The 27,634-nt window shown below is 35.7% G+C and overlaps 1 protein-coding gene across 7 annotated transcripts in view; it reads right to left on the reverse strand.

The window, feature by feature from the left end:
- The window catches only part of Syx1A (Syntaxin 1A), a 229,222-nt gene that overhangs the window by 90,065 nt on the left and 111,523 nt on the right, over nt 1–27,634 (reverse strand). For all 7 annotated transcript variants that reach the window (XR_014133021.1, XR_014133020.1, XR_014133023.1 and 4 more), the window contains exons 4-5: nt 19,160–19,234; nt 12,128–12,310 (exon numbers count right to left, since the gene is read on the reverse strand). Coding sequence is in view for 3 of the 7 variants with exons in the window: in XM_081770867.1 (XP_081626993.1) it covers nt 12,128–12,310; nt 19,160–19,234 (258 nt within the window). In the remaining 4 variants the exon portion in view is untranslated. The remainder of the gene's footprint in view (nt 1–12,127; nt 12,311–19,159; nt 19,235–27,634) is intronic.

Here is a 27,634-nt window from a genome sequence, read left to right on the forward strand (position 1 = left end):
AGGCATATATACTCAATGTGGCGTTCCTACGCAATCATGCAAAAAAATAAACTAAATGGGTACTTATTTGGAATTATAACACTTTCCATGCAAAATCGTTTTAAGAAGTAAAGCATTTTATTTCTTGACCCATTAAATACACTATTATGCTTAACGTCACTGTTGAATGATAGCAACATAAGTATTTTACTGTCGAAATGAAAACAAAAAAATTGGAAGCTCTAGATGCTACAGAATTAAAAATTACGTAAAAGTGCTGTCTACAACTCTCAAAAGTTATGTGCTTGCGTTACCTTCGTAGCCCATTCACTATCTCTTTCCTAAATTCATCTGACACTGAAAAATGCAAACTTAGTACTATTTAGATACACTCAAATGGGTAAACTCATGCAATGATAGTGGCGGTCATCACATACCTCTTGGGGTTTCCACTGTACTAATGATATTTAGACGGTGAAATTTAAATTCACGGCTGGTTTATACAAATCTCTTCGTTGTTTCAGAAGTGTTTGGATTTTACAAAATACTTCATTCTACATAGAGCCACACACTAAGACAGAAAACATAAAACACACTCAAAAGGACAACACTTTTACCTCAAACAAGAATAATTGACAACTATTACTGTTTCATTTAATTTCCTTGTATTACGATGTAATTACGCTTATGCATAATAGATGTAAACTTTATATCAAACTCAACGAATCTTTCGTTGGTAATTTGTACATTAAAATCAGGCATTTTTACAGTTGTCTACATAAAAAAAAATACGTATTAAGTAGGTCCAAGTCTACAGACTTAACAGAAAACTTAAGTTTAATCATTTAATGCATTTCATTACAGAAATTTAATAAACAGGTGCTACTCGTTAGCTACACCGCATTTAATGAATACAAGGCCCACTTTCAACAACAATGCCCTTGTCCCGCTCCTAGTATTATTTTTTTTAAAGTGATCCTCTAATTTAGACACTTCATTTGTACTCGGATCTCTATCCTCATATGTATAGCTTAACACTATTATTACATAATAATTTAATTAGTTTTATTTTATGACTTAAGAAAGGGCTCTCCCGATACAAGAAAACACTGAATATTAAAATTTTTAAAGTAGATTTGTTCTTATGACTTATTTCCTTTTATAGCTGTATTGTCAAAGGGAAATCAAGGATTTATTATGGTTTTCTACTTCTTTCTTTCTGTCTTTGCTTCAGAACTTTATGTTTACTTATACTGGCTGAAGACTCTTAACATAGGTATAACTTATTCTGTTTTATGCTATCCCAGTGGCTCCCAACCTTTTTTGACCGACGACACACTTTGCTGAACGCAAATGACAACACTTACTATATTTTTTTTCTCTCAGAAATACTATAAATTATACTATCGTAAAACTAAGTTTCTATGAACTAGTGCTCTATGTTGTACTGAGAAAGGACCATTCCTATTTTGTAAATTCAATTGCTGAAAATGATTACTAGCATTGGACTTAGCACTAAAAGAAACAGAGAGAAAGAGGGTGTGTAGTGGCAGACTGTACACAGGATGGGAGACAAATGAGGGCACAGTGCGAAGATATAACGTAGAAAATGTCTAGAAATACCATATTAATTTTGAAACGAGTAAAGGGATTGAGGTCAAATCTTGGATATGAGGAATGCATGTAGAGGTCCACTGGATAGGCGTAATGCGAATCATGGGTGACATCTGAAAAGCCGCCATGTTGGACTTAGTGCAGGAAGAATATACGGGAAAGGACTCATTTGACATATGGCTCTTGACGCACACCGTCTATTGAAATCAATAATGGTCAATACCAGTTTGAGACTTCTGTTTAATTGCAACCGTTATGTACCTTAACAATGATTGTATGGTTGGCACAAAAATGGAGACAACAGTAGGCACATTTGAAAACCGATAAAGATGGACAATTGGACTCGTCACAGCTATCGTTGGTATTGAAATTGAAGCAGTAGTCGACAGGTGTCATGCATGCGCCAGATGCTATTGGCAAATATCCAGTTTTGTAGAAAACATATTTAATCATAGCTTGGAACCTTGGTGCTGTAAACTGGAAGTGGGTGAATGATTGTAAGTTTGAAGTTGTCTTGTTGCCATATTTTGAAGTCAAATGACAGAAGAACTGTGTCTGTATTAATACATTGCCATAGCGTGCAATGTCTTCTGTTATAGAGGTCTCAACCTGTATTAGCCATTATTGATTTCAATAGACAGTGTGCGTCAAGAGCCATATGTCATATGACTTCTTTTCCGTATATTCTTCTTGCGCTAATTCCAACATGGCGGCTTTTCAGATATCACCCATGATTCGCATTACGCCTATTCAGTTGACCTCTACATGCATCTCTCATATCCAATATTTGACCTCAATCCCTCTACTCATTTCAAAATTACATGTCAATTCTAGACATTTACTACGTTCTATCTTCGGACTTTGCCCTCATTTATCTCCCATCCTGTATACGGTCTACCACTACACACCCTCACTTTCTCTGTTTCTTTTGGTGCTGAATCAAGTGCTATCAATCATTTTCAGCAATCGAATTAGCAAAATCAGAACTGTCCCTTGTGGGCATTGTTGCTACCCCTGGAAGCGTTGACAGTTACAGTCTGTCTCAAATTAAGTACATTAAATTCTTCGTGGTTTTGATTTTAAAATTCTAAAATTTCGAGACACACCGGTTGGGGAAACACTGTACTAAGCAATAGTATTTAATTTTATATGTTTACTTATTTACTTTTAGTTTTTAAAGAAAACACTTAATATAGAGACAAACTAAAAACGTTCTGGGAACATTTTTGGCTGTCGTAATACTTAAAATAATAAGTTTAACACTGCGAACGAACAGTGTTTTTTCAGCATAAAGTTTTTTTTTTTTTTTTAATTCGTATAAAAGACTCGCTTAAGTGGTTTTTATTTTAAAGACATTTCTGAAAGCTATAAAGCTTACTATAAACATGTAAAGAAGAGGAAAAGGTATGTCTTGTCCGTTTTACTGGACGTCAGTTCTACGAGGGACAGATCCTGCTACTATCCGGAATATGTTAACGTCCCACGTAATATGTTAACGTTTATCGAGCAAAGTAGCTCAAGTGGTAAAGCATTGGCTTTGCATTCGGGAGGTCGTGGGTTCGAATCCCGCTCCGACCATCCTGACTGAGGTTTTCCAGGGTTTCCCCTCAGTCCTATCAGGCAAATGTCGGGATGGTACCTACTAAACAGGCCCTGGCCGATACCTTCCCAAATCCTTTCCATTGTTGTTGTTGTTGAATATCCAGTGTAAAATGGCCTCTGAGCTGTATCTGGTAATTGTTAAATAAATAAATAAAATAATGATTTTAGGTTAACGGAGATAGTTCATTACTGGAAGTGAACGACTATGAAATGAGAGAACCTGAAATGAAAATCTGTGAGGAAAGGGGAGAATCTGAGAAAATCTAGATGCAATGTTGTCCATCACAAACTTTCATGACCTTAAGGAATCGAACCAGAGACCCCTTTACATTGGAGGTGTGTGCTCTACCAGGAAGCCGACGTGCCTTTCTTCATAGTAAAGAGAAGAACAAAATTAAAAATAAAAAGATGCAAGTTGGAACCACAGTTAGACCAAATAAAAAACACACGTTTTCGAAGTGAGTTCCAAATGGTTACGGTTCTCTCCAGCACAGAAGAGACAGATTCAATCCTCGTTAAGAGTACATGTACTGCGGTATGTGAATCTCACATTTAACTGCAGATCTACATCTTGGTACTCAAAAGGAACACTGCTCCAAATAAATAAATTTTGTCTTACGTTTATGTCGGCATAATGGTATTTTTACACTTCTTTTACTTTCTGTGCTATACTACAATTATTGTAATGTTATTCATTAGTAACATGCCTACAGGATTGTGATAGACTCGATAGCCTCGTCGAAGTTACGACAGCGAGCTCTAGTTTTCAACGAGTGAAAATACTATTTATGTGCTCAAAACGTGTTTGTTAAATGTGTCTATCGAACAGATCTACAACTAACGCCCAGCAATATGTTACAATATCTAGTACTTTGCACGGACGGAATACAACAGCTGTTACTTCGTTTCTGATCTATCCACCCACACCAATATATTATATATATATATATATATATATATATATATATATATATATATATATATATATATATATATATATATATATATCGAGAAAGAAAAAATATGGCGGGGGTGGGGGGTGGAAATCACGTCGAACCTCAGAATCAAAACAAGCTTATCTGCAGCCTCGCTACAAAAATCCAATAATGTACTTAGCTCATCACCCTTTCTCCTTTTTGTATATATCAGTTTTTCAATGTTCTTGTTTACTGTACCTACAAAATGCAAAAATACGCTAAATGATTTTTCTCTCCATTCAATTTCATGTTTATCAGACATTCTCTCTCTCTTTTCTTTTTAAGTTAAAAAAAATATTTGAAGAGCGCTGTAAATAAAAAAAAAAACATACAATTCACCATTTTCAAAGACACTTGTTTTTACTGTAATAAATTTATTGAGACTTCTCCACTTTTTTTTTTTTAGAAAACATTCTGAGAATATTTGATTTTTTTTTTTAAATTTTCACTGTCATATCTAAACTGATTTTTTTTAAAATTAAAAAACCAAGACTCTTTAACAGAATTCATTCATGGAAGATCGTGACGCAGCCACACGAAACACGAATACTGCATCTCAATTAACTCGAAGGATAGATCGAAGACAATCTTTTACCAAACTTTTGTTTGCTCTGTAATGTTCTCTAATGGGTCATAGTTCTTGACGTCTAATACCTTCTTTAACAATATTTTTAATATTGGTTCTACAAAACTGTAATCTTTTTCTGCTTTTATCTGGTTTTCATAAAGGAGACTAAAAGTAATCGGATTACCACCTAAGTTATGATATCAATAACTGCAGTAATTATATCCAGTTTTCTCCTTTATTACCTACCCACCTATTCCTTTATTCAGCAGGAAACCTTCATTTGTAGCTTCATCATTGCAGAAGTGCAAATACATCATACAGTAGAGCCCGGAAAACTGAGCACTCGATAACTTGTCAGTCCGGATAACTTGACCACATCCTGGCAGCGCGAAAAAACCTCGTCAGCAGACCCGTTCAAAATCATTGCCGGATATTTTTCTGAGGTCTGTCTTATCAGCTAAATGACTGTACAGTGTGTATTCATTAATTTTCATTTTCATGTATACTAAAGTCTCTATGCCTTCGTAAATTACGCACTTTTCTTTTGTTTAAAGATAATTGGGCAGTTTATTCTCTGTTGTATTCTCAAGCAACCAATACATACAAGTAGAGTACTGTATCTTCTGAAAAAACACTCGTACTTATTCTCTTTGAATCCCATTCTCGATAACCCGCATGGTCCACATTAGGCCAAATTTTCGGGACTCTGCTGTAATTGTACGACCTTTCATTTTTCAGCAATAACTCTTGAAAAATTAAATCAATGAGATTGAAAAGTTCCAATGAAAATCATACAGAAAATCCCCCTTTCTAAACTCACATATTTGTTTTATTAAGTTATGCTAATTTACACGACCTTTTTGTCACTATATACAGATAATCTACAGGGTGCCCCAAAACTCACCTTCTACGACTAAATGTCAATATTTCATCTAATATTAAGTGTAATGGCACGAAATTTGTATGATACGTTCGTGATGTCCTGTACGAAGTAACTAGGATATGTTACATTCCCCTCTCGCTGAGCAAGTTTTCTTATATTATTTCTCAATATTATGATATTATTATATTACTCATTACAATATATAGCTTGAAACTGAGATATCTTTCACTCACAACATGCAGATCAGTCATCCAAAATAAATACAATTTGAATTCTCGTCTCCTTTGTTATACTTGAAATATTAATCTCTTTATTGTCCGTTCTAAAGTACGGTATACATATTTTGATCATCATCGTGTTAATATCATTCTTAAATCTATAAAGGAAATGCACATGTTCTTTGCAATAAAAATATATTACAATACTGAAATGAAAGCCCTTTTACTGTATGAAAATTGGTCTGACGAAACGTCACACAAACAACTACTTTTTTTATTTTTTTTATTGCATTTTAAGGTTAATCACCACCCGGAAGTCAGTACAGATTTTAGGATTAGGTAAGATTTCTGGGCTGTTGGCTGCTAAGGCCATTTAGGGACGTATATATGAGGGATGACGTCCCTCGGCGCGCACACTATCCGAGGAAAGGGAAGGAAGGAAGCAGCCTGGGACCATTATGTTAGTACCATCCCGGCATTTGCCTGGTGTGAATGAGGGAAACCCAGTAAAAACCTAACTCAAAATGGCTAGTCTGAAAAAGATGTTACAATTTTTCGACCGAGTGTCCCCACCGGGAATCGAAAGTATAGATTTTAGTTCATTCCCGTAACTACTCCGTAATTAAACGTACACAAGACACTGTTTCATTTGGTCATGTATTCTTGTATTGAAAGAGGTAACAAATAACAGAAAAAACTTGATTCGTTTACAATAAGTACACAAGATAGCACTTCCTGTTATATCTTACTAGATCTTCCTTCGTTTTGTAAAATGTTTATTTGTATGTGTAAAGTATTTTAAAGCAATGATCTCATTATGAAAGTGTTTCTAGTGTTATGTTTCACATTTTACTTAAATATTAATCTATATTGAAGGAAATAGATTTTGAGAGAGAAACTTGCGCAGAACGCCATAATACATCGTTGCCAAATGTGTACGTTTGCTGTAGCAGTTACGGTAAGGAGGTTCCATGTTTGTAGCGTTGTTGTTCGAAAAGCGGAACTTAGTTGTGAATTGTGGTAAGGGTGGAAAATTAATTTCACGTACTGAAACGTTGCCCTGTTGATATGTACTTACAACTAACTAACTAACTAACTCTATGGCCTATGAAACCCGGAGGTTCAATGCCGCGTTCACAAAAGCTCTCCACTGACTTCTATCCTTAGCTAACTGCATCCAGTTTCTATTTTGTATTCCAATCTCTGCGAGATCCATCTTAATATTGTCCTCCCATCTGCGCCTAGGTCTTCCTAATGGTCGTTTTCCGATTGGTCTTCCAGTCAAGACTTTGAAAGCGTTTCTACTTTCTTCCATTCTAGCTGCATGACCCGCCCACCTAAGCCTCCTAGACTTGACGACCCTAACAATGTTGGGTAAACCATATAAATTATGTAGTTCCTCGTTATGAAGTTTCCGCCTTACGGACATTTCACAATTACGTTGAACAGTATGCAAAATGCTACTGCGTACCTTGAACTTAGTTTACAACCGTTTGTCGTAATATGCATAGGTATTTCTAAGAAGTTTGGTTTACTTACACCACTCCCTTATATATTTGCCCTGTCCGTCCGTCCGGGAGACAAAAAATCTCAAGAATCGACCATCACCAAGCTGGGCCAAACTGTAGAGCTTAAAAAGTTAGGAATCGAGATTTCCTAGCCGATATTCAAATTGGAAGTGATAGAGAGAAGCAGTTTTCTGCAACCGATTAAGCGTCCTAACCAGTGGCGGCGTTGGACGTTAAAAGTGTGTGTGTGTGTGGGGGGGGGGGATAATATAACCTGAATATTTGTATATCAATGTTAGTGTTAGAAACAACCAGGAGAACTTTGTTTAACGAAAGATTGTATAACTAATAGGATACTATCTTTTTCAGTTAAAATACCGTATATAGTATTTCATATTATATTAAGTAAATTGACAAGAACAATGCAAGTAAGTACTGGCCCTTTGTACTCTTAAACAACGAAAATGTAAGAAGAGAAGATTTGATTCCTTGCTTATGAACATCTTAAAATTCTATCTGGAAAATTGTGATTAGATTATTTAATAACAAACTGCAAAACAAATAAATAGAAAGAATAATATTAATCATGGTAATAAATAATGAGGCTTGTTTTGCAAAAGTTATATTGCAACTGGGGATTATTTAACAACTTATATTTTTAATTCCATACATGCTATTACATGTATGTTTATTACCCTTAGAAAGACAGTAAACACTACACACATATGCTACGACATTTAAAGAAATACGCAATTGCAATATTAATTGATCTGAATTGCAATTAAAACGCAATTCCTGTAGCTTTCTTAATTCCACGGGAAGACAAATAACCAATACCTACTCATTCAACAGTGAATACTACATGGCGCCATTTTTTTCTATGAACCAGTAATACATATAAAAACTTTACATTTCCAAATGAAACTATATACATTAAGGGGTCACTTAAGAAAAATGGAGGCAACTGCCCCTCTTGCCCCCCCCCCCCCAATCGCTGCCCATGGTCCTAACAATACACTACTTACCCATCCGTAACCCTTTAGTAAAACCATAAGTGGTAGACATCCATTAGTAACTTCCGGTTTTAATATTGATTTATACAGAGTATTTTTTTTTTTTTTTGAATCGATTTAGCGTTCTAAGAATAGATACTATCTTCTCTCTTAACCATCTATTCAAACCTAGAGAAGCAAAAGTTAACCACTTCCGGTTTCAACGTAGATCGCCTTTGAATAAAAGCCGTAGTAGATAGCGAGGAGCGGTATTCTGTACTCAATTAAGCGTCCGAAGAATATATTCATTTTCCACTATAATCTCTTTACTAAAAGCAGAAGTGGTAGAAATAAACCACTTCCAGTTATAACTTTGGTCGTTACAGAGTGAAAACGGTAACAAATTCTCGAAATTAATTACACCTAAAATCTGTACGCACCAAACCAGACATTCATGCGCCTTTTCTTTCACCTACTACAAGCATTATTCTTTGCTTGCGCGAAAAACAAAGGACCACTAATATATAATAGGATTTTGATTTCTGGGCTTTCGGTATCTATGCCATGTTAGCCTGTCACGTATGAGGGATGACGTCCCTTGGCGAGCACACTATTCAGGGAAAGGGAAGAAAGAAGGGAGTGGCCTGGGCCTGGACATTTGCCTGGTGTGAATTCGGAAAACCCAGAAAAACCCCAATCAGGATGGCTGGCCTGAAAAAACTTTTTACACATTTTCGACCGAGTGCTCCCACCGGGAATCAAACCCGGGACCGCTCGCATACTAATATATAATACTAAGGACTCTTATATTAAGTCGTCAGAAAATCCTATAGCAAACTCTATAGCAAGTTTTTGCTTTCATCGAAACATTTTTCGCAACGAAATGTTAAACATTGATAATGAAAAATTACACCAAATTTCTCCAGTAAGTATCCACGCAGAATTCCATGGTTTAATTCCATCTGTATTATCTCGTACCAGCGAACACTCGACACTATCTGGCAATGCCGCACTATTACTGCAGCCTTTGCACCGAGATCCAGCTTAAAGTGTCTTAGTAGGTTCCTTTTCTTAACAACGCAAAAGCACACGACATAATCAAAATTTAAACTTCACAGTGGTCCAGCAGGGTGTCTAGTAAAATTTCAAAATGAAATTTCGTGACTTTTTCGTGACGTTTTCTTTACCAAACCATAAAATTTCGTAATATTCAAAAACTAATAACAGTACCCATCTTTATCTTGTCTCTACTTTCAAAGGCGATGAAAACTTGGTGTCTTCTCACAATTGAATAAACTGGTTAGTTGCGTAGGTGGTTTCGGCGATGCGATGAGATTTGCATTGCCACTGCTCAATGATGCAGGACAATCTCAAGAGCGAATTTGGGTGCGAATTAGGCAAAATTTCATATGTGCGATAGAACCGTGTTTTGCTTGCGATTTGGTATCGTTTAAAGCCGACAACAGACATTTTTGGCGGTGGATTTGGACGTTTTATAGAATAAAATTTTCCAGTCTACTTATATTTGTTTAGCTAAAAAAAATCATGACCTAAAAGCTAAATTTCTTGACTTTCATGACCGTTTTCTCATTTCGTGACATTCGTGACCGATAGACACCCTCTCCAGTACCTAAATGTTTCTATCGAGCAAGACAGTTAGTTTCTTTGAGGTATCATCACCGTATGTTAAGACATTAACCACTTATATGAAGTACTACTAAACTGCACCATATGAAAGGAAATGAAACATTTGAGTTTTACGTCCCACGGTTATGCCGGTTAGGCTAAAGGAGACGATGACTATGAGAAATGAGTGAAATGGTGGAATGAAGAAAGTGGGAGGAAACGGGAGAACCCCGAGAAAACCCACGAGCACGGTGTTTGTCCACCACAAAGTCTACACAGCGCGAGCTGGGGTCGAACCAGGGACCCCAAGCACCGGAGGTGAACGCTCTACCACTGAGCCACCGCGCCCTCCGCACCATATAAAAGGGTATCACCAGTTTTCTCATCATAGTTAGGGCTGAAGAAGATCAAGTGCACTAGCTCCTTTTGAAATTTGGAGAGTCATTCGTGTCGCTCCTGAACTATTATAAATCCCAAATTTTGATTTTGGCCTTTGTTTTTCATTGTATTTAATAATAAATAAATCCTCAGACACCTCGATTTAACAGTATCCCTATTCTCTAACATTAAAAGTATTCTTAATAATAATAATAATAATAATAATAATAATAATAATAATAATAATAATAATAATAATAATAATAATAATAATAAACTTGACCACCCAAAAGCTTTAGTTAAAAAGGCTACACGTCATGACTAGTAGCGCGTAGTTACCTTCAATATTGCCTGTATCAGCTTCCTATTGCCACGTGATAATATTGGCTTCCAAGTCTGGGAGAGGTACCTCGGACTAGATATGTATGAAAGACGTAAACCTGCGACTTTTATACAGCGCTCATAAATTATGTCATGAAACAATATCTAAGATTATTCCAATCACGAAATGTACCTACAAAACATGGATAGTTTCATATCTGAAAAAAATAAATCACTTTATTTATTTCTTTGATTCATATATCCACATCCTGCAAGGTAAAAATGCAGTACGTTTTCTAATCATTTGACTGTGGATATATTAAAACTTTAATCATTAAAGAATGTATATGGTCATTGAAGATTGGAAATCGAAATTACTTGGTTATTCAAATTTCAACACAATGACCAGACGATTTGTTTCTTTTATAACTGAAAATTTAAAAGTAACTACCAAGCATTGAATGAGGTATCAGTGTTGTCACTTAGGTGATATTTCTTTGAGTATTTGTTCAGTAACACAAGAACTATCTAAAAGCGGAAAATACTACAACGTCAGAGACATTTCACTACAAAGTTTACATCAAGGACAGATCTTTTTTTGGAAAAGGACATTAAAAGATCATGCAAGGATTTTAATACCAACATAGTGTGTAATTTTAGTTCTAGTATATTAAGTAAATTTTAGCATTTTGATTGAATCGTACAATTTATATCATTATTAACGATTACCGTAAACAGCTTTATATATATATATATATATAAAGATTCTGTATCATACACAAAAACACACACACACAAAATACTAATTAAACATTTTATAAGTAATAAGAACACGAAAGCAACATATTAAATTAATGCAAACAAAAAAAGCACATAGCACTTTTTTCTGTTAATATGAATGTTAATTTATAATTTTATGCTTATCGGGTTCAAAAAATCAATCTAAGTAAGATTTCTCTCAGGGAGTAATCATTGTGGGTATAATGATAAATACAAGGCCCATTGTACCGTCCAAAGAGTTACTAGACAGGTGTTTCTGAAAAATCAGTTTGGATAACCATCATAATTGAATTCAGCAGTCCGATATATATATATTCGATAAAAGAAATCACAAGCAATAATATTAGAAGTTAGGCCACGTCAGGTATTAATATAAATGAGAATTTTGCTTCAACTAAATACTAAACATTAGTGCTTCAGTTATGAATTCATTTTAAGAAAAAAGATTTAGATGGTTAAAATACAGAAAAAAAGGTAATTTTTATTTGTTTCATTGGTCAATATGTCAATTATTCAACTTCGGTAAATTTCAACGGTGCCAATACCATGCAACTGGCAGAAGATACAATAGTACACAGTAAACACCAATTAAGATTTGTTTTATTTCTAGCAAGCAACAATTTGGAACACTTATAACAACAAACGATTTCGTGTATACAGTACTAATCTAGAAGTACTTACTAATTTCCAACTGCCTTTGTATCCTTCCTTTGCATCGTTCTCTGTAGTCTGTTTGTGTCCTATTGTACTCCGTCATAACTTCTACGAACTTTCTTGACAACGTGGAATGTTGAGTTTTTCGTATCCTTAAGTCTGCTGACGATTTGTTGGTATGTTCTTCTTGTTCTATATTTTGTTCTATGACTGAAAGAAGACGAAATGCATTAACTTTGTGCCACACGGTATTCTCAGCTTACTAAACTAAAAACTTATCTTTCCTACACCTTTACTTACAAGGCAAACTATTAACACCTCATAGTTGTGGTTATCAACAGTTTATACAGTGAACCTTTCCTCAAAGGACACTACAACACGAATTTTTTTTTTTTATTGTCCTGGCAAAAATGTACGTATTAAGGAATAAAATAGTACCTTTCACGGACAGTCTCTTCCTCACCAAAGTTTTAGTGACCTCTTTATAACGAACAGAAACTATCATCAGTTTATGTATTACTTAGCACAAAAAATACTTTATACACAAAATACGAGGTGTACTCAAAAAGTATCGATTTTTTCCTGCGTAAACCAATGAAGAGCGGGAGACTTTCTTCAGTGTAAATGTAGAGGGGACACTCATGCGCAGTCGTGAAAGTTTTCCCGGCCGCACAAGGCGTCAGTCGCTGGCAGTCGGCCAACGAGTGAAGACGTGCAGTGAACGGTCGTCGGATTTCAGTTTTTGTAAAATGACAAAAAACATCGATGATATTGATGAGCAACGATATTGCAACAAATTTTGCCAAAAGCTTGGCGATATCTAAGCGGAAACCACTTGCAAGATTCAATATACTTTCGGAGATGATGCCATTCAAAGATGGTTGTACATCAGTGAACAGTGACCCACGTTCAAGTAGGCTCTCAACAAGCCGGAATGACAATGCAATTGCGCAAGTGCAGACTGTGGTCTTGCAGGACTGTCGTATCACTGTCCGAGAAATTGCGAACGATACAGGGGTACGCATTGAATCGGTACATTCAATTTTGAACGACAATTTGGGTATGAGGAGTGTATCCGCGAAATTTGTACCGAAGCTGCTAAAAATGGGGGTCCTTCTGCGCATTTGATTCAGGTTTTCACTGCCAAACACAACATTCCTATGTGTTGTCAGGCTCCCTACTCATCGAACATAGCTCCGTGTAACTTTTGGTTATTTCCCAAGCTGAAAATGTTACTAAAAGGAACCTGATTTGAGTCAAGAGAGGACCTCATACGGAATGCGACGGCACGGTTGCTCACCGTTCCAAAAACTGCGTTCCAGAAGTGTTTCCAACAATGGAGGAAACGCTGGAAGAAGTGTGTGCATTACCAAGGAGACTATTTTGAAAGGAATTGGTGTTTGGGATTTCCAAAGCAATAAATGTAAATGTATTTTTGCCAATCAAAGGTTTGATACTTTTTAAACATATCGCGTATCTTTGTTATCAATGGCTCAATGACCAGGTTAAGCACATACAGTACAGTTGGAAACTAGATCTGAAATTATTCTCTTCTCTGTTCGCAACAAATTGCTTTCCGGAGGGAATCCTAAATATTCTTCAATGAGTTACTTTTACTTTTAGTACAGTCAATAGGTGAACTGAGGCACTTTTACAGGGGGTGGGAGAGAGGATGGCATATATTTAAGAAGAAAATTACTATATATGCAGTATATTTTGCAGTGCACATCCATCTGAACAAAATTCACCAATGGTTAACATACGAGGATTTCTTCTCATTGCCCAGTAATTCAAATACTGAGTACAACATTTCGATATTAGCTTATATTTTCATTTACTGTCTGTTTCGAAACGTGACAACTTTTGTCTCACACCACTACTAAAAGAGCAATACAACCCTTGTTAGGATAGTGGTTAGTGGATGTTCACAATGTCCGATCTCATTAGGTAGAAGAAGAAACAAGAAAGGGAAACAAGTGAGAAATAAAGACATAATGTTATTATTACTTTTTGTGATAAATAAAATAAATCTGGAGAAAAGGGGACGTTTGGTAACTTCGTTTCCTCTTTCTAACCCGAGAGTCGCCTAATGTTTAATTAGATTTATGGCCTGTTGACAAGGAAAAGAGCCATGTGGGTGTTCGAGGCGCTCTTATTCTGAAACTTTGTATACTCATGGATGTATTATTGCTCGTACACTGCCAACGCTGATTTTATTACATTCTCAACTTGGAATGCTCTCTTTTGCTCCATCTATTTTTCACAGTCATTCCGATCGCGAATATATATAACTCAAATGAATGAATGCGAGACTATATATCTTGCAATTCAAATACGCACTCACTTTTCATTTAAGTACAACAGGAAACTTTTGAGTGAAGTGTATCTAAATTACTCAGATTTTCTTTATATATATATAAAAAAAAATGTCCGAAGAGAGGGAGGAGGGGGCCAAAATAAAAATGTGAGAGGGCTGCACTTGGACACTATTTTGGTATATTTTCAATAGGCATTTAATTTCTCTTAGCTCCCCACATGAAATCGTGCCTGAAATAAACATTGACTGTACTATGTGTAAGTATCCATTGCTGTTAAAATACGCAACAGCATCTCGATTGCAGTAAAACACGAACTCTCTCTCGTTTAGTGTGAACAGTTTAATTTCACTACCGACAGTAGTGACACCACGCAGTGCAGATGTAAAGCATCTGCTTCTACCAGAGTCCATGACAATCTCAGTGCTTAGCCGATTATTATAAAGAAACAATAATCGACTATGTTGTATTACTACATGGCACAACCCACCCTACTACACTCTTTAATTCTGCAGTGATACACCTTCAGTTTCTTACGCTAAGGAAACGAAACGTAGCAAACTATTCCTATTAACGAATCAATTTAATACTGATTCATTTGTTTTGTCACAATAAACTAATCTTCGAAACTTCATGCAGTACAAAAGTTAGCGTAATATAGTTTTCTAACAATGTACTTTAAAGACTGCATGCACTACAAATAATGCCAACATAGAATGAGTCTTCTCGATTTACTCGTATTAGATTTTTTCATTTTTTTCATTTTTTTTTTTTTTTCATTTAAGAAGAATAAAATTTACAAAGTTGATATTTCCTCATAATCAAGTTCTGGAAACAGTAAGAAACACGATAAGCAGCCAAGCGGAAATGCCTCCAACTTTCTTCCAGACAAAACGACGCTCAAGGAGTTTTTTCTTAAATAAATTTCTTTTCTAGAATAACTTTTACAAATCTTGGCAGATTCAAAAATTATAGCATCGACAGTTTTTTTTTTTTTCATTTTTTAAAATAACTTTCGATTGCCTAATAAAGTTTTTATTTATTTATTGTTGAAATAATTTTCGATTCACTAATCTCAGAGCTATGACTAAAGAAGCTTCAGCTCTTTATCACAACAATTTGAATTTTGTCACTAGGATAAGAAAATAAGATTATGTACGCATTCTTATATAATAAACAGACAAATAAATCAAGATGGACAACACAGTACTTCAATGAAAGTGATTGAAGATCTTAAGAAAACGAATTAATATGATCACAGCCTGTATGATGGCAGGACAGAACAGAGTTCAAAATTATTTAGGCTTTATCTGTTTTTACAAATACAAAATCCCTACTGTTGATTGTCAGTAACAGCGCGTTTAAGTACTGAAGCTATTCAAATGGATTGATGGAATGTTGTATTGATGTGCAGTTGAAACGTCGAATTTCTAGCAGTGAAAGTGTCGCTCCAGTTAGCATTTTTCTATGATCAAGCGCCATATAAATAGCATTCATTGATATAAGTACGGTTGCCAAATGGATAAGGACTGTGAGGGACCAGTACTGACATCTGGTGAATAACAAAATGGGTCACAGTTGATAAACGGATTCTCAAGATTGAAGATGTTGGACAAACTAACCCTGCCAAGACTGTGGGTCCGATAGGAAAGAAAGCATCGAAGTATCCTGATGTGCTTTGAATACCATTATACAAGAAAGCATGTGAATGCTGAATCCTCGAACACTTACTGACGCAATAAGTGTTTAAATTTCGCATCATCCACTTTACAGTTCAGACTTGTGGCATGCCAGTTTTTCCTGTTCTACAAGCTTAAGGAGATTTCAAGAGGCATCGTGTTTCTTTACACGCAGAAATACGGATTTGCACAATTTGTCTTAGGTTCAAACGAGTGTGTTAAAGATTAGAAAGGTGGTTTTGTTAATATAATGGACAGAAAATTTATTGTAAGCTAGGAGCTCACACGTAACATATGTAATATGCAATAATATTATTTCACAAAAGAATTATTTTTCCATGAGTATTAAGTACCTGCACACCAAGAATTAAACCCTATTACTAGTTTGTGTACAAAGTAGTTATCTTGTAAGGAAAATAAGTATGTACGGGATTCTTACACACACACACACACACACAAATCCTTTTCCCTGATCCGTGGCACTTAATAAGATCCATTAATGAAGAATGGCTATAAAAGCTAAATAAAGGCTTGGTTAATAACAGTTAATAATCTTTAACGTAATACACATCAATGGAATACCATTATATAAGAAACGGGCCACCTTTTTTCCGAATGAGCACCTGTAATACAGCGTGTCCATCATACTTTAAAGTGATATTAGGGGAACCGAGGTATTCGCGAACACTGGGGTAATGCCGAACACCCAACTTTACGTCCAAGGAAACTTGTTAGAAAACAGACGATTGTGTTCCCCGCTAGCAGAGAGACCTGGAAAAGTGTAGCATAAATTCGGTGACAGTCAGTAAAGCGGACTGCTAGGAAGAAGATATTTTGTTGCTTTTGTCGATTCACTTATAACGTTGATTCAACAATCTGGGAAATGTAAGTTGACTCTTATCTATATTTTTACAGATAAGACAATATATTCCCTTATATTTGAGCATTGGTTCTTTGTAATCTTACTAGCCTGTGTGCAGTCAACAATTTGTTTCAACTTTAACAATAAAATGGTGTCTCATGGGGAAATGTTTGCCATTAAACCGGAGTGTTTGGGATTGTTCCATGGTGTGAAACAAATCATCAAAAACTTTGAATGGTTTCTTTTTTATTGAAAAGTAAGCAATAAGTTAATGAAATTGGTTTGGGAAATAGATCATGTCTTGGTAATAAGCGTTATTAGCTTTATTAATTAGAATAGTTTGCTATATTTATTAGTTATGTTTGTAATTATAATTCTTATTAAGGATTTAAATACTAAATTACAGTATGATTTTAATGTATTTTAAATGCATTTCACTTTTTTCTTAAAGGAATATTTTGTTAATATGTTCGGGATTATCTCAACCACTGGGGCAATCCTGAACATAGGTACATTTTTAAAACATCTCACTGGTTAGTTGAAGAATGTTATTTTTGACTTTTTTTCTACACTTTAGTAAACAGGAAAGACTCCAAGCTTTCTATACACTAGAGATCTTAATTATATCTGCACAAACAAGAGTTATTTATAATCAAAGCTTAAGTGTTCGTGAATACCCCGGTCTCCCCTACGTCGTTTTGGATAACAGTATTTAAATGAAATTGGTCACATCTGAAAAACTCGAACATTTTTTACTATACCTCATAGTCATTGAATGTGGACCCCAAGAGTGGCAATGCAGACGCCAAAACGATAAACGCCATACACGCTCCAAAATATCTGATGAAACGGAGTGGATGGCAGCACTCATATGAACTTGCAATTCTTGCAGGTTTTGAGGCAATAGGGGTACATAGACACAATCCTTTACGTAACCCCATAACAAGAAGTCAGAGACCGCAAGTCAGGCGAGCTCTGCGGCTACTTGTAGAAGACATTATCATAATTCTCGGCAGGTCCAACACACCTTCCTGGAAGCCGTTCATTCAGATGTTTCCGAATATGTAAATGCCAGTGAGGAGGTGCTTCATCTTTTTGGAAAATAAAACCATTGTCGCCGCCTTCTTCCAATTGTGGAAATAACCAATTAGTGAGCATGTAAACACAAGTGTGCTCACCAGTTAGTAAGCAAAAAGTAAACATGAGCAAATTTACTTTTTCTGTGTTTGATGCCGTTCATTATTAACATTGTTGTCCATTGCTGACATACACAAAAATATTTGAATTTTTCTTTCAAACGTGACCAATTACATTTGAATACGATTATCCACAGCGACGTAATACTACTTTAAAATATGATAGCATTTTTATGGACACGCTGTATTAGGATTTTGACAAAAGTGTCACATACTGCTTTAGTCAATTTCAAAGAAAATGACAGGCTCTTAAAACATAGTAAATATAGAAAAAACATAACTAATTATTTTGATGAAATATCCCTAACTTATTTCGATGAATTTCTTACCAAATTTCATAAAAAAATAGGATATTGAAAAAAATGTTATAATTTTGCATGTCCACGTACTTAAAGGCATGACATACAGATTTTGGGAAGGGAATATTATGGTTGTCCATGCTAATTCTCTAACCTTTATTTTTTGATCATTTTTTAAAACATATTATTTATGTTAATTGTACAAAAATTATACTGTACAAAATGTTAAAATATAAAAACAAAAATTCTAGTAGTAGCTAATTAACTTTAGAGGAAAGCTACTAACAGTAATAACTATGTTTATTTTTCATTTTAAAATTATTACAATGATTATTTTCTTAGTTTGTTACATGTAGGAAAGAAGTCATATCGTACAAAACATTAAAATAGAAAAGAAACGATAAATAATATTACTACCAAACAATTACTTAGATTGATTGCTTCATTCCCTTCTTATTTATTTCCTACGCAAAATATTCTTTTCCTGATTTCCAAACTAAGTACCATTTTTCCTAACTGTTCGTATCTTTTCATTTTCCTTGCTTTTTCCACAATTTCCTTGATTTCCAGACTACGTACCATTTTCCCTAACTTCATCATCATTTCATTTTGATTGCCTTTTCTAGGATTTCCATATTTGTAAGAACCCTAACAGTAGTTCTTGCCCAAAAGATTTAGATTCACTTAAGGAAATAAATTTGCGCTTACCCTTCAATTTGGCACGGACTTTGTTGGCAGTTTTTTTAATGTCAGCCATGAGGTCTTCCAACTCCTGCTTCACCTCTGAAAAGAGAGAAAACAAAAGGCTATTAAATTAAAGTAATTTAATATTTAGTTAAATAATCAATTTAAAAATAATACTTGAAACAAACTTTTATTTTGTTTGCTTACGTACATAGTGTTGCCAATAGTTTAGCAAATTTTCCCCACGAGATCAAATAGTTCAAACCACTAGAATACCATTAAAAAGATTTGAGAGCCGTTAGAAATCCCACTAGAGATAGAAATGAAAGTGTAAATATCAGGATATATATATATAGGAATTATGTAGAATTAAAATTTGAACAGTACATAGAATTTGTGACGTAAAATACCACTTGACTTTTTTGAAAATTGGACGTGGAAGCGGAGGGCAGAATGTGGGATGGAATTATTATAAGATGTCCATATATCGAAATCCGTAAGATTACATATAGTCATGAAATTTGGCATTTTAACTTTTTTCATTTAAAATAAATAACGATGTATTGCTGCAATCGCTGATATTTGATCTAGAATGAAAAAAAAAAAAAAAGTGGTGGAGGTGGTTCACTAAGAGCCCATACGAGAATTTCGTGCGCTATTTCGAGTTCATAGGAATTCCATATGAAAGATGCAGGAGAAGGAACGAAAGATATTGCCCACAATAGCACGTGGGGACATTTAGTACTCAATACAGTTGCCAGCCAGCATCCAGCTATATTAACTCACTTCCTCAAAAACTTCCAAAGAGGAAGACAATTTGAGTATACTCTGTTGTAACTTGAAAACCACGTCCTCTTTAAATTACATAAATATGTACCCAAAAAGCTGTTTTCATTTCGAAGTTTTTGACAAAAGAATTACGTACGTGGATACTCACACCCACGGGTGAGTGTACAGGTTCTCGCACTTATGCGGGGATTAATGAGAACGTTAAGGGGTCACATTTCAGTGTCAGTTTCTTCCCGACTTTTTATTCACTAATTACATTAATTTCCTTTCGTTGTTTCTAATAAAATTACATGAGAGTTCAATAATAATAACAATAATAATAACCTGCGCAACAATCGCAGTAATCTACACCGGTTATATAGTCATTTTCCAGTATATACACTAGTGGAAACGGATTAAGAATGACCACCAGTACTCGACGAATCTGGCCCAAAGTTGATACACAAGAAGAATTAACTGGTTCCTACTAGCTTTGCTATCTTAAATAACTTACACTAAAAATAGAAATCACTGAGCTAAACAACGTTTATTTTAAAAATAATAAATGTGTGACAGTTTCCCCAACTAAATGAACATATTGACTTCATTAGACACTGTCCATGTTTATCCATCAGGCACTGTCCGCTTCATTAGGTGAAGCTAATATGTTCAGTTAGTTGGGGAAACTGTCACACATTTATTATTTTTAAAATAAACGTTGTTTTGCTCAGCGATTTCTATTTTTAGTGTAAGTTACAAGAAGAATGTGGTGGTTTGAATGGTGGTAGCACCTTCTGTTCGGACAAGCAGCCAGTCGCAATGTCTGTCTTGGGTGTGATACCCACCTTGCGGAATAGACGGAATCCGGAGACCTTACAGACCATGGTAAAAGGCATGTAACGAGTAGAAACGCTGGATTGTCTGGTGCGGGAATGTGCGTTATCCTGTTAGGAGGGGGTATTTCAAAGTGTCCAAATAAGGTTGAAGAACAGGACTGACGACATCACGAATATACGATCCAGTATTATACTCAACTGAATAAAGATCAGAGGCAGCTTAATGCTCCTCATATCAGAATGCCATACGACGAATGCAAGTACACGCTGGATCTTCCCGCTTATTTGCATAGTTTACAGACTCAAAGAGGTAATTATCCTAGAGGAACGAGGGAATTTAGATCTGCATCACACTTGATTGTCAAGTGTGCTCATTGAAGAGTTAGTAATTTTCACTACAGCGGTGGTCATGGTCTTGACAGTGGGATTCCCAGAACGATCATCTGTGTCGGCACTCGAAGGTGCGTCTCAACGGCACTCTACTGTGGAAATCATCATCTTCCCATAATTTACACAACCATAGACCATACGAATAATAATCATGCGAAACGACTACGCAAATTAGTTACGTATCTGGTAACGTTCGAAGTCGCTTAATTCCATAATACATATTCAGAGGGAACGTGCTAGTATTCCAGTTACATACGATGATTCACATACAACGAATCGCACGCACACTCTTAATGTTCTTGGACAGCCTTCGAACTATTAGCAGCCTGCCGTCTACAGCAGACAATCTGCTCGAATCTTCAAAGATAACATGCCCCCCGCACATACGGCACAAGTTTCATTCGAATCGGACAACGCATACATGTTTTTACTAGTGGTGGACACAAAAACCGGTTTTTCGGTTTTTCCACCGAAACCGGTTTCGGTTTTCTTCAAAACCGGTTCGGTTTTCTCCGAAACCGGTTATCAGTTTTCTCCAAAACCGGTTCGGTTTTTCACCTGATCCTGTTTCGGTCTTCTTCAAAACCGATTCAGTTTTTTTTTTAATTTGTTCTATTTCTGACCAGAATGGTGTTTCGTTGCTCTCCGGAAACCGAATCCGTTTCCACAGAAATAGTCTTTTGTGTTTCGAACCGGTTTTGGAGAAAACCGAAATGTCGGTTTTTCGGGTTTCGGTTTTTATAGAAACCGGTTTTGCCCATCCCTAGTTTTTACACGCCTTTCTATCAGTATATACAAACAAGAATATCATACTCACTATCAATTTCGAGAGTAACTATTCGGAATTGGCTTTTTATCGACGTCTGTAATTACAAATAAGTATAACTGAATAGTTACATCTTACAACATGCGAAATCCTGATTTTTATTATATTTATAATCTATTACTTTAAATAAGTGCTATTTTACAAATCAACATAATATATCTTAAAAAATTAAATACGCAGAAGATAAAAAATATTACGGTTGTATATTATTTCTACTTCCTAAAGCATCGTGACTTTTGTGCCCAATCAGTTTTATGCCTAACTAAATAAATCAAACAGGCATGATTTTAAATAAATAAATTACAAGTACTGAATGCCATATAAAGAAAAGTTAAAGCTAAAAAAAACACGGTATAACGCTGTTGAAATGTAGAAAGTTATACATTTCAATATTAGTAAAACAAGATTTTCTTTGTTTCTCTCGACCATGATAAACAACCCTGTATCCTAAAGCAGACACATCAAGTACATGATGCGATGTTAAACTCAAGATAAATTAATCAAATGTGTGCTCCAGTCAATGAGATCCAATCTGACTGCTCCCATTGGCTGTAAATCAGAAGTCTCATTGGGACAGTGCCAACCAGTTATCACCGCCAAACCAATAATGACAGCGTTTATATGCTCACTTCTCTATTCTTTCTCCCGTAGCTCACCGGTCAATACTGTACAGTAGTTGTTACATCGATGCTATTAACAATCTGTTGGTTCGCTCGTTTATACTTTTTTCCTCTTTAAATCTAAAAATCTGGCACGCGTATTTTAGTATCAACTCTGTACTACATAATTCTCTTGGTATCGGAGTTTTATCTCAACGATTTTCCATTGTGGAGAATGAGATATACGGCCACGATAGAAATAAATGAAGAGTCAGTATCGCAAATGTTTAATTAAACGAAAGACTGCTATTTCGCATCTTCTGAAAATTAATGTGGAGGCTATTTCAGCGTCACAACTTGAAACATAACTTCTCACCAACGCTTGGAAAGATTTAGAAGATAGTTCAGTTTTATGTCCCACTGATATACCGGCTAGACTAAAGGAAACGGTGATGATGAGAAATGAATGAAATGGTGGAATAAGAGATAACGGAAGAACCCCGAAAAAACCCACGCACACGGTGTTTGTCTACCCCAAAGTCCACTTGGCGCGAGTTTGGATCGAACCAGGAACACCACACACCAGACGTGAACGCTCTACGAATAAGCCACCGTGACCCCACTTAGAAGATAGTGATTTAATACAAATAAACATTTTTAAAAAATTAAGACACAGCCAGCATCTCTTCTTGGATATACTAGGCGTTCCGGGTAATACAGACCAACATCGGATGTATCTTTCTTTTATTTGTCTTGATCGTTAAATAATAATAATAATAATAATAATAATAATAATAATAATAATAATAATAACAATAATAATGAACGAGGTGCTGATTATCTGAATTGAACGTTATACAACGCAACGTGTTTTGTAGAGAGCAAAACAATAAAAGTCTGATTTTAGAATTAGACGAGTATGGAGAGTGGCAACACATACTCAAGGAGAGTCAAGCTTCAATAGTTTTTGATGAGTGATCAAACTTAGGTGCAGGTTTCAAGCTATCGTGCCTTCCTCTGACGAATGCCTGTTTTCGATGTTGGGACCAAGGCAGTTTGCGCACTACATTGATGTAAACAATCTACAAATAAATATATGAGGCGCCTAATATCAAAATCCGCCACATCCATTTCCCTTAGTTTCGAGTAATCTCACAAAACGTGCAGTGAAGCTCCATATACACGCGTACGAAGTCCCATATTTGAACTAGCTTTTTTAGTATGAAATATTAAGCTCTTAAACAAAATTCTGTTTCCATAGAATTCCTTTAGTTCAAACATATAACAAGCGATATATAACTCGGTATAAAAAAAAATGCCGGCTTTTGATACTAGGCGCCTTATATAAATCCTCACGTTTTCTGAGCATATTATGTTTATACATGCCGTTAAATGAGTTCATGAGGAGCCCAAATATCGAAATTGCTTACATGTATCCCAGCTTCTTCAAGTAGTCAAGAACGGTTGATTGATGTTTCATGTTTCTGCAGTCTCTGAGGTCGTATGAAGTGGATTTGGTGTTTGCTTCGATCAATGTCTTTCTTTTTTTCTTTTTCTTTTTTCTTTTTTTTTTTACGTCGTGATAAAACGGTAAAATGTGGCGAAAATGGACAAATTGGTCTTCTACCTTCTGAAAAACTAAACAATATCGCTGATTATTATTAAGAGAATGAAGCTACAACTGTTTATCAAATTAGGGCCTACACAGCAATAACATGGACGCAAGTAACTTTCCTAGTTCCAACAATGAACTACTGTTGCATAAATGGGTCATCGAAGAAGAAACACTTACTGGTATGATTATACATGCAGTCGAAACAAATGGGATTGCAATATATTTTTCAATATAGCTTTCAAGATGCTCCCCGCTTACTTTTATATATATATATATATATATATATATATATATATATATATATATAGTTTTAAAGTTACATATTATATGAACGATCCAGCAAATAATTTTAGAAATATCAGGTAGTTTCGAAAGTACTGTGCTTTTTGCGTGCTAGTGTCCCAAATTGCAGAGTAAATGAGTCGCAGCGGATCAGACCTAACGTCATTCGACAGCTGACAACTGAAGCCAGTAGATGTGCAAAAAGTGGTGGAATTCTTACAATTAGACGTAAGGTATCGCGCTACGAAGATGAGTGAACTTTCCGTAAAAAACTGCTCTATATTTTACAATTTCAATTCATTAAAGGCGCTGGCGTGGGAGACCCGGGTTCGATTCCCGGCGGGAGCTCATGTGGTTCGGATTCCACGTTAATCAGTAGGTCCACGTCTCATATAGCCTCGCTGCTGAAAGGGACGCTAAACTAAAATCAACTCAACTCAACTCAACTCATTAAAGGCGCAAATGTTGCGTACGCTCCTGAAGCAATTTGTATTATTTATGGGCAACATGCGTTCCCAAAAGTAAGAGCCAAATTATTTTCTTCCTGGAAATTTCGATATTCAAGATCCTCCTTGCAGTGGGCGACCAATCACAGCAAAAACGGATGGTACTCTGGCAAGATCGGCATGTGAGAAGTCATGACATCACCAATGATTCACCAACAAGCAATGTTAAATTATTTGGAAAAAGCTAGAAGAAGCAGGACGCTTGGGTTTCACATGATCTGACACAAAAACATTTACTCGATCGAATTTCTTTACGCAAAACTCGACTGAAACGTAGCGACGCACAACTTACTAACAACTATGTGCGAAAAAGATCGTGGTTGAAGCGAGAATATCCACAGTATGTGGCAAAGCCCACACTGACACCCAGGAAGGTTTATGTTGTGAGTTTAATGTATTGGAAGGGCATCGTGCATCATAGGCTGCTACAGCTAGACAGAATGATAAACTCGGATCTGTACCGTCGACAATTAGCGCGAGTACACCTAACAGGTCAACAAAAAGTTGTGTAGTACATCATTCTGACAACTCCAAATCACATATCTTTAACGACTTGTCAGAAATTAGAAGGCATATTGACTGCGAAATTAAAATACCGCTAATTTTACAGTAATTATGTGATATCGTCAAATAGATACAAGATAATCGAAATGTGGAACAAGAGCGCGCTAAACAATATTATTTTGCATGCGGTACCGTTATCACGAGTCACCTAGTAGTTTTCCGTCTGCAGCGCGAAAATAAATGCCGATTTTCTAAATGGCTGGAAATCGAAAGCCGATAAGTGAAGTCATGATAACGATATCTCATGTAAAATAATATTGTCTTGCGAACTCTTGTTCAACTTTTCGATTATCTTCTATCTATTTGAAGGTATCACATACTTACTGTAAAATTAGCGGTATTTTAATTTCGCAATGACGGGGACTCTGAAGAGAATTTGCCTGGGAGATTTTAATGGATTCATCGTTCAGCCTGGACCTGGCACCATCAAACTATCATTTGTTTTGGTCTTCAGAAATCCCTCAATGGTGTTATTTGTTTCAAAGGAGGACTGTGAGAAACCATATGCAACAATTTTTTGCCCAAAAATCATAGAAATTCTATGAGGGCGGGATTACAGTGTTGCCGGAAAGATGGCAGAAGGTCATCGAACAAAACGGTGAATTTGTGGTTTCCTAATAATATTTTCAAATCAAAATAAATATATTTTCAATTTGGACCTCTAAAAGGGTCAATACATTTTAGACAACTTGGTATTAGCAAGCTTAAAAATGTTATAAATTACTTTTATTTCTGGCACGTTTTTATTTGCACATCGGTGATCCTTTCTATACAAATTTTAATTATTTATAATGCAACTCTAGAGATGATTTTCGAAGCAGTTTTAACTAGATAAAGGGATGGGTAAATAGTACATATATGCAAAAAATAATATTCATAGTAATACTGCTATGTGCAACTAACGAGTTTTTCTTTCTTTCCTTTTAAGTTCGCTCACATTAAACGAGGTTCCGTGACTAATAGAAATTTACTTCTGAAGACAAAATTAGTCTCGTCATAAAACTGCTGAAAATAAGACTCGTAAAAACATGTGACAAGCAAAGCTAAGGAAATAAAATGGTTATCATCACGAAAAAAGAAAGAAAGTAAATATGACAGTACATGATCAAGCCATCACACACAGGGCTAATTTTTATGAGTTCAGAAATGGAAATTCTTTTCAAAATGTATATAGATGTCGCAAAATACAGGCTATATAATGATGTTCATCTAAATTTGTATCTCTCCGAACTTCTCTGAATGCCATAATTCAGTACATACGTTGCTATGACGAACAGAGTTTGACAAACTAAGGCTTTCTGTTATGCTATCCAAAATGAAAATGATGGAAGTGTTCGAAGTGCTTTCTTGTAGGAAATACCTATACAACTGTTATTGACTTCAAGAAAATCTATATCTAAAGTTATAAAAAGTAGTTCTAAATTCTTTAAAACTACACCTCTGTTTTATTTGGCTCCGAATTCCGTTTACTTCGTTTAGATTTAATAGTTTGTAAAGGAAGTGAAGGAAAAAAAAAAAGGCGTAGTGTAAGGAAGGCCTCTTCTCTACTCATCAAGCTCAATGATAGGCAATTTACAAGGGTTGGATTTTTAGTAATGGCAACGACGGTAGAGTACTTACAAGGTTCGCAGTTTTACACGCCCTCGATTAATCACCAGAACTGTGAATCACGCGTTCCCAGCGATGTAGAAGCCGCTGAATGCCGTTGGCAGTGCCTAATCTCTGGATAGTGCGGATGGAGCTATCGGTGGCCCGGAGGTGATCATCAACTGTACGGAAACCTGTCCACGAAGTGGTTCCTTCATCTCCGGGAAGAGGTCGTAGTCGCAGGGAAATCTCAGGGACTTAAATCTGCAGAATACGCGGGTGATACAGCACTTCCCAGCTCCAATGATACAACAAATCAGTGACCGCACCTGCTGAATTCCCCCTGCATTGTCATGCAGAATGATGAGTGGGTTCGTCAGGAAGTAACGTCGTTTTCGTCTTACAGCTGCTCGCAGATTGTTTTGCAAAAAGTGCAGTAGTACTCTGCACTAACGGTGTGTCCTTGGGGGACGGTATGGTTTATGATTACACCATCCCAGTCGTATGCAATGATGAGCATAGCTTT

The sequence above is a fragment of the Thermobia domestica genome, chromosome 9 (genome assembly GCF_964235325.1).
Source record: "Thermobia domestica chromosome 9, izTheDome1.hap1.1, whole genome shotgun sequence".
Taxonomy (NCBI): Eukaryota; Metazoa; Arthropoda; class Insecta; order Zygentoma; family Lepismatidae; genus Thermobia; species Thermobia domestica.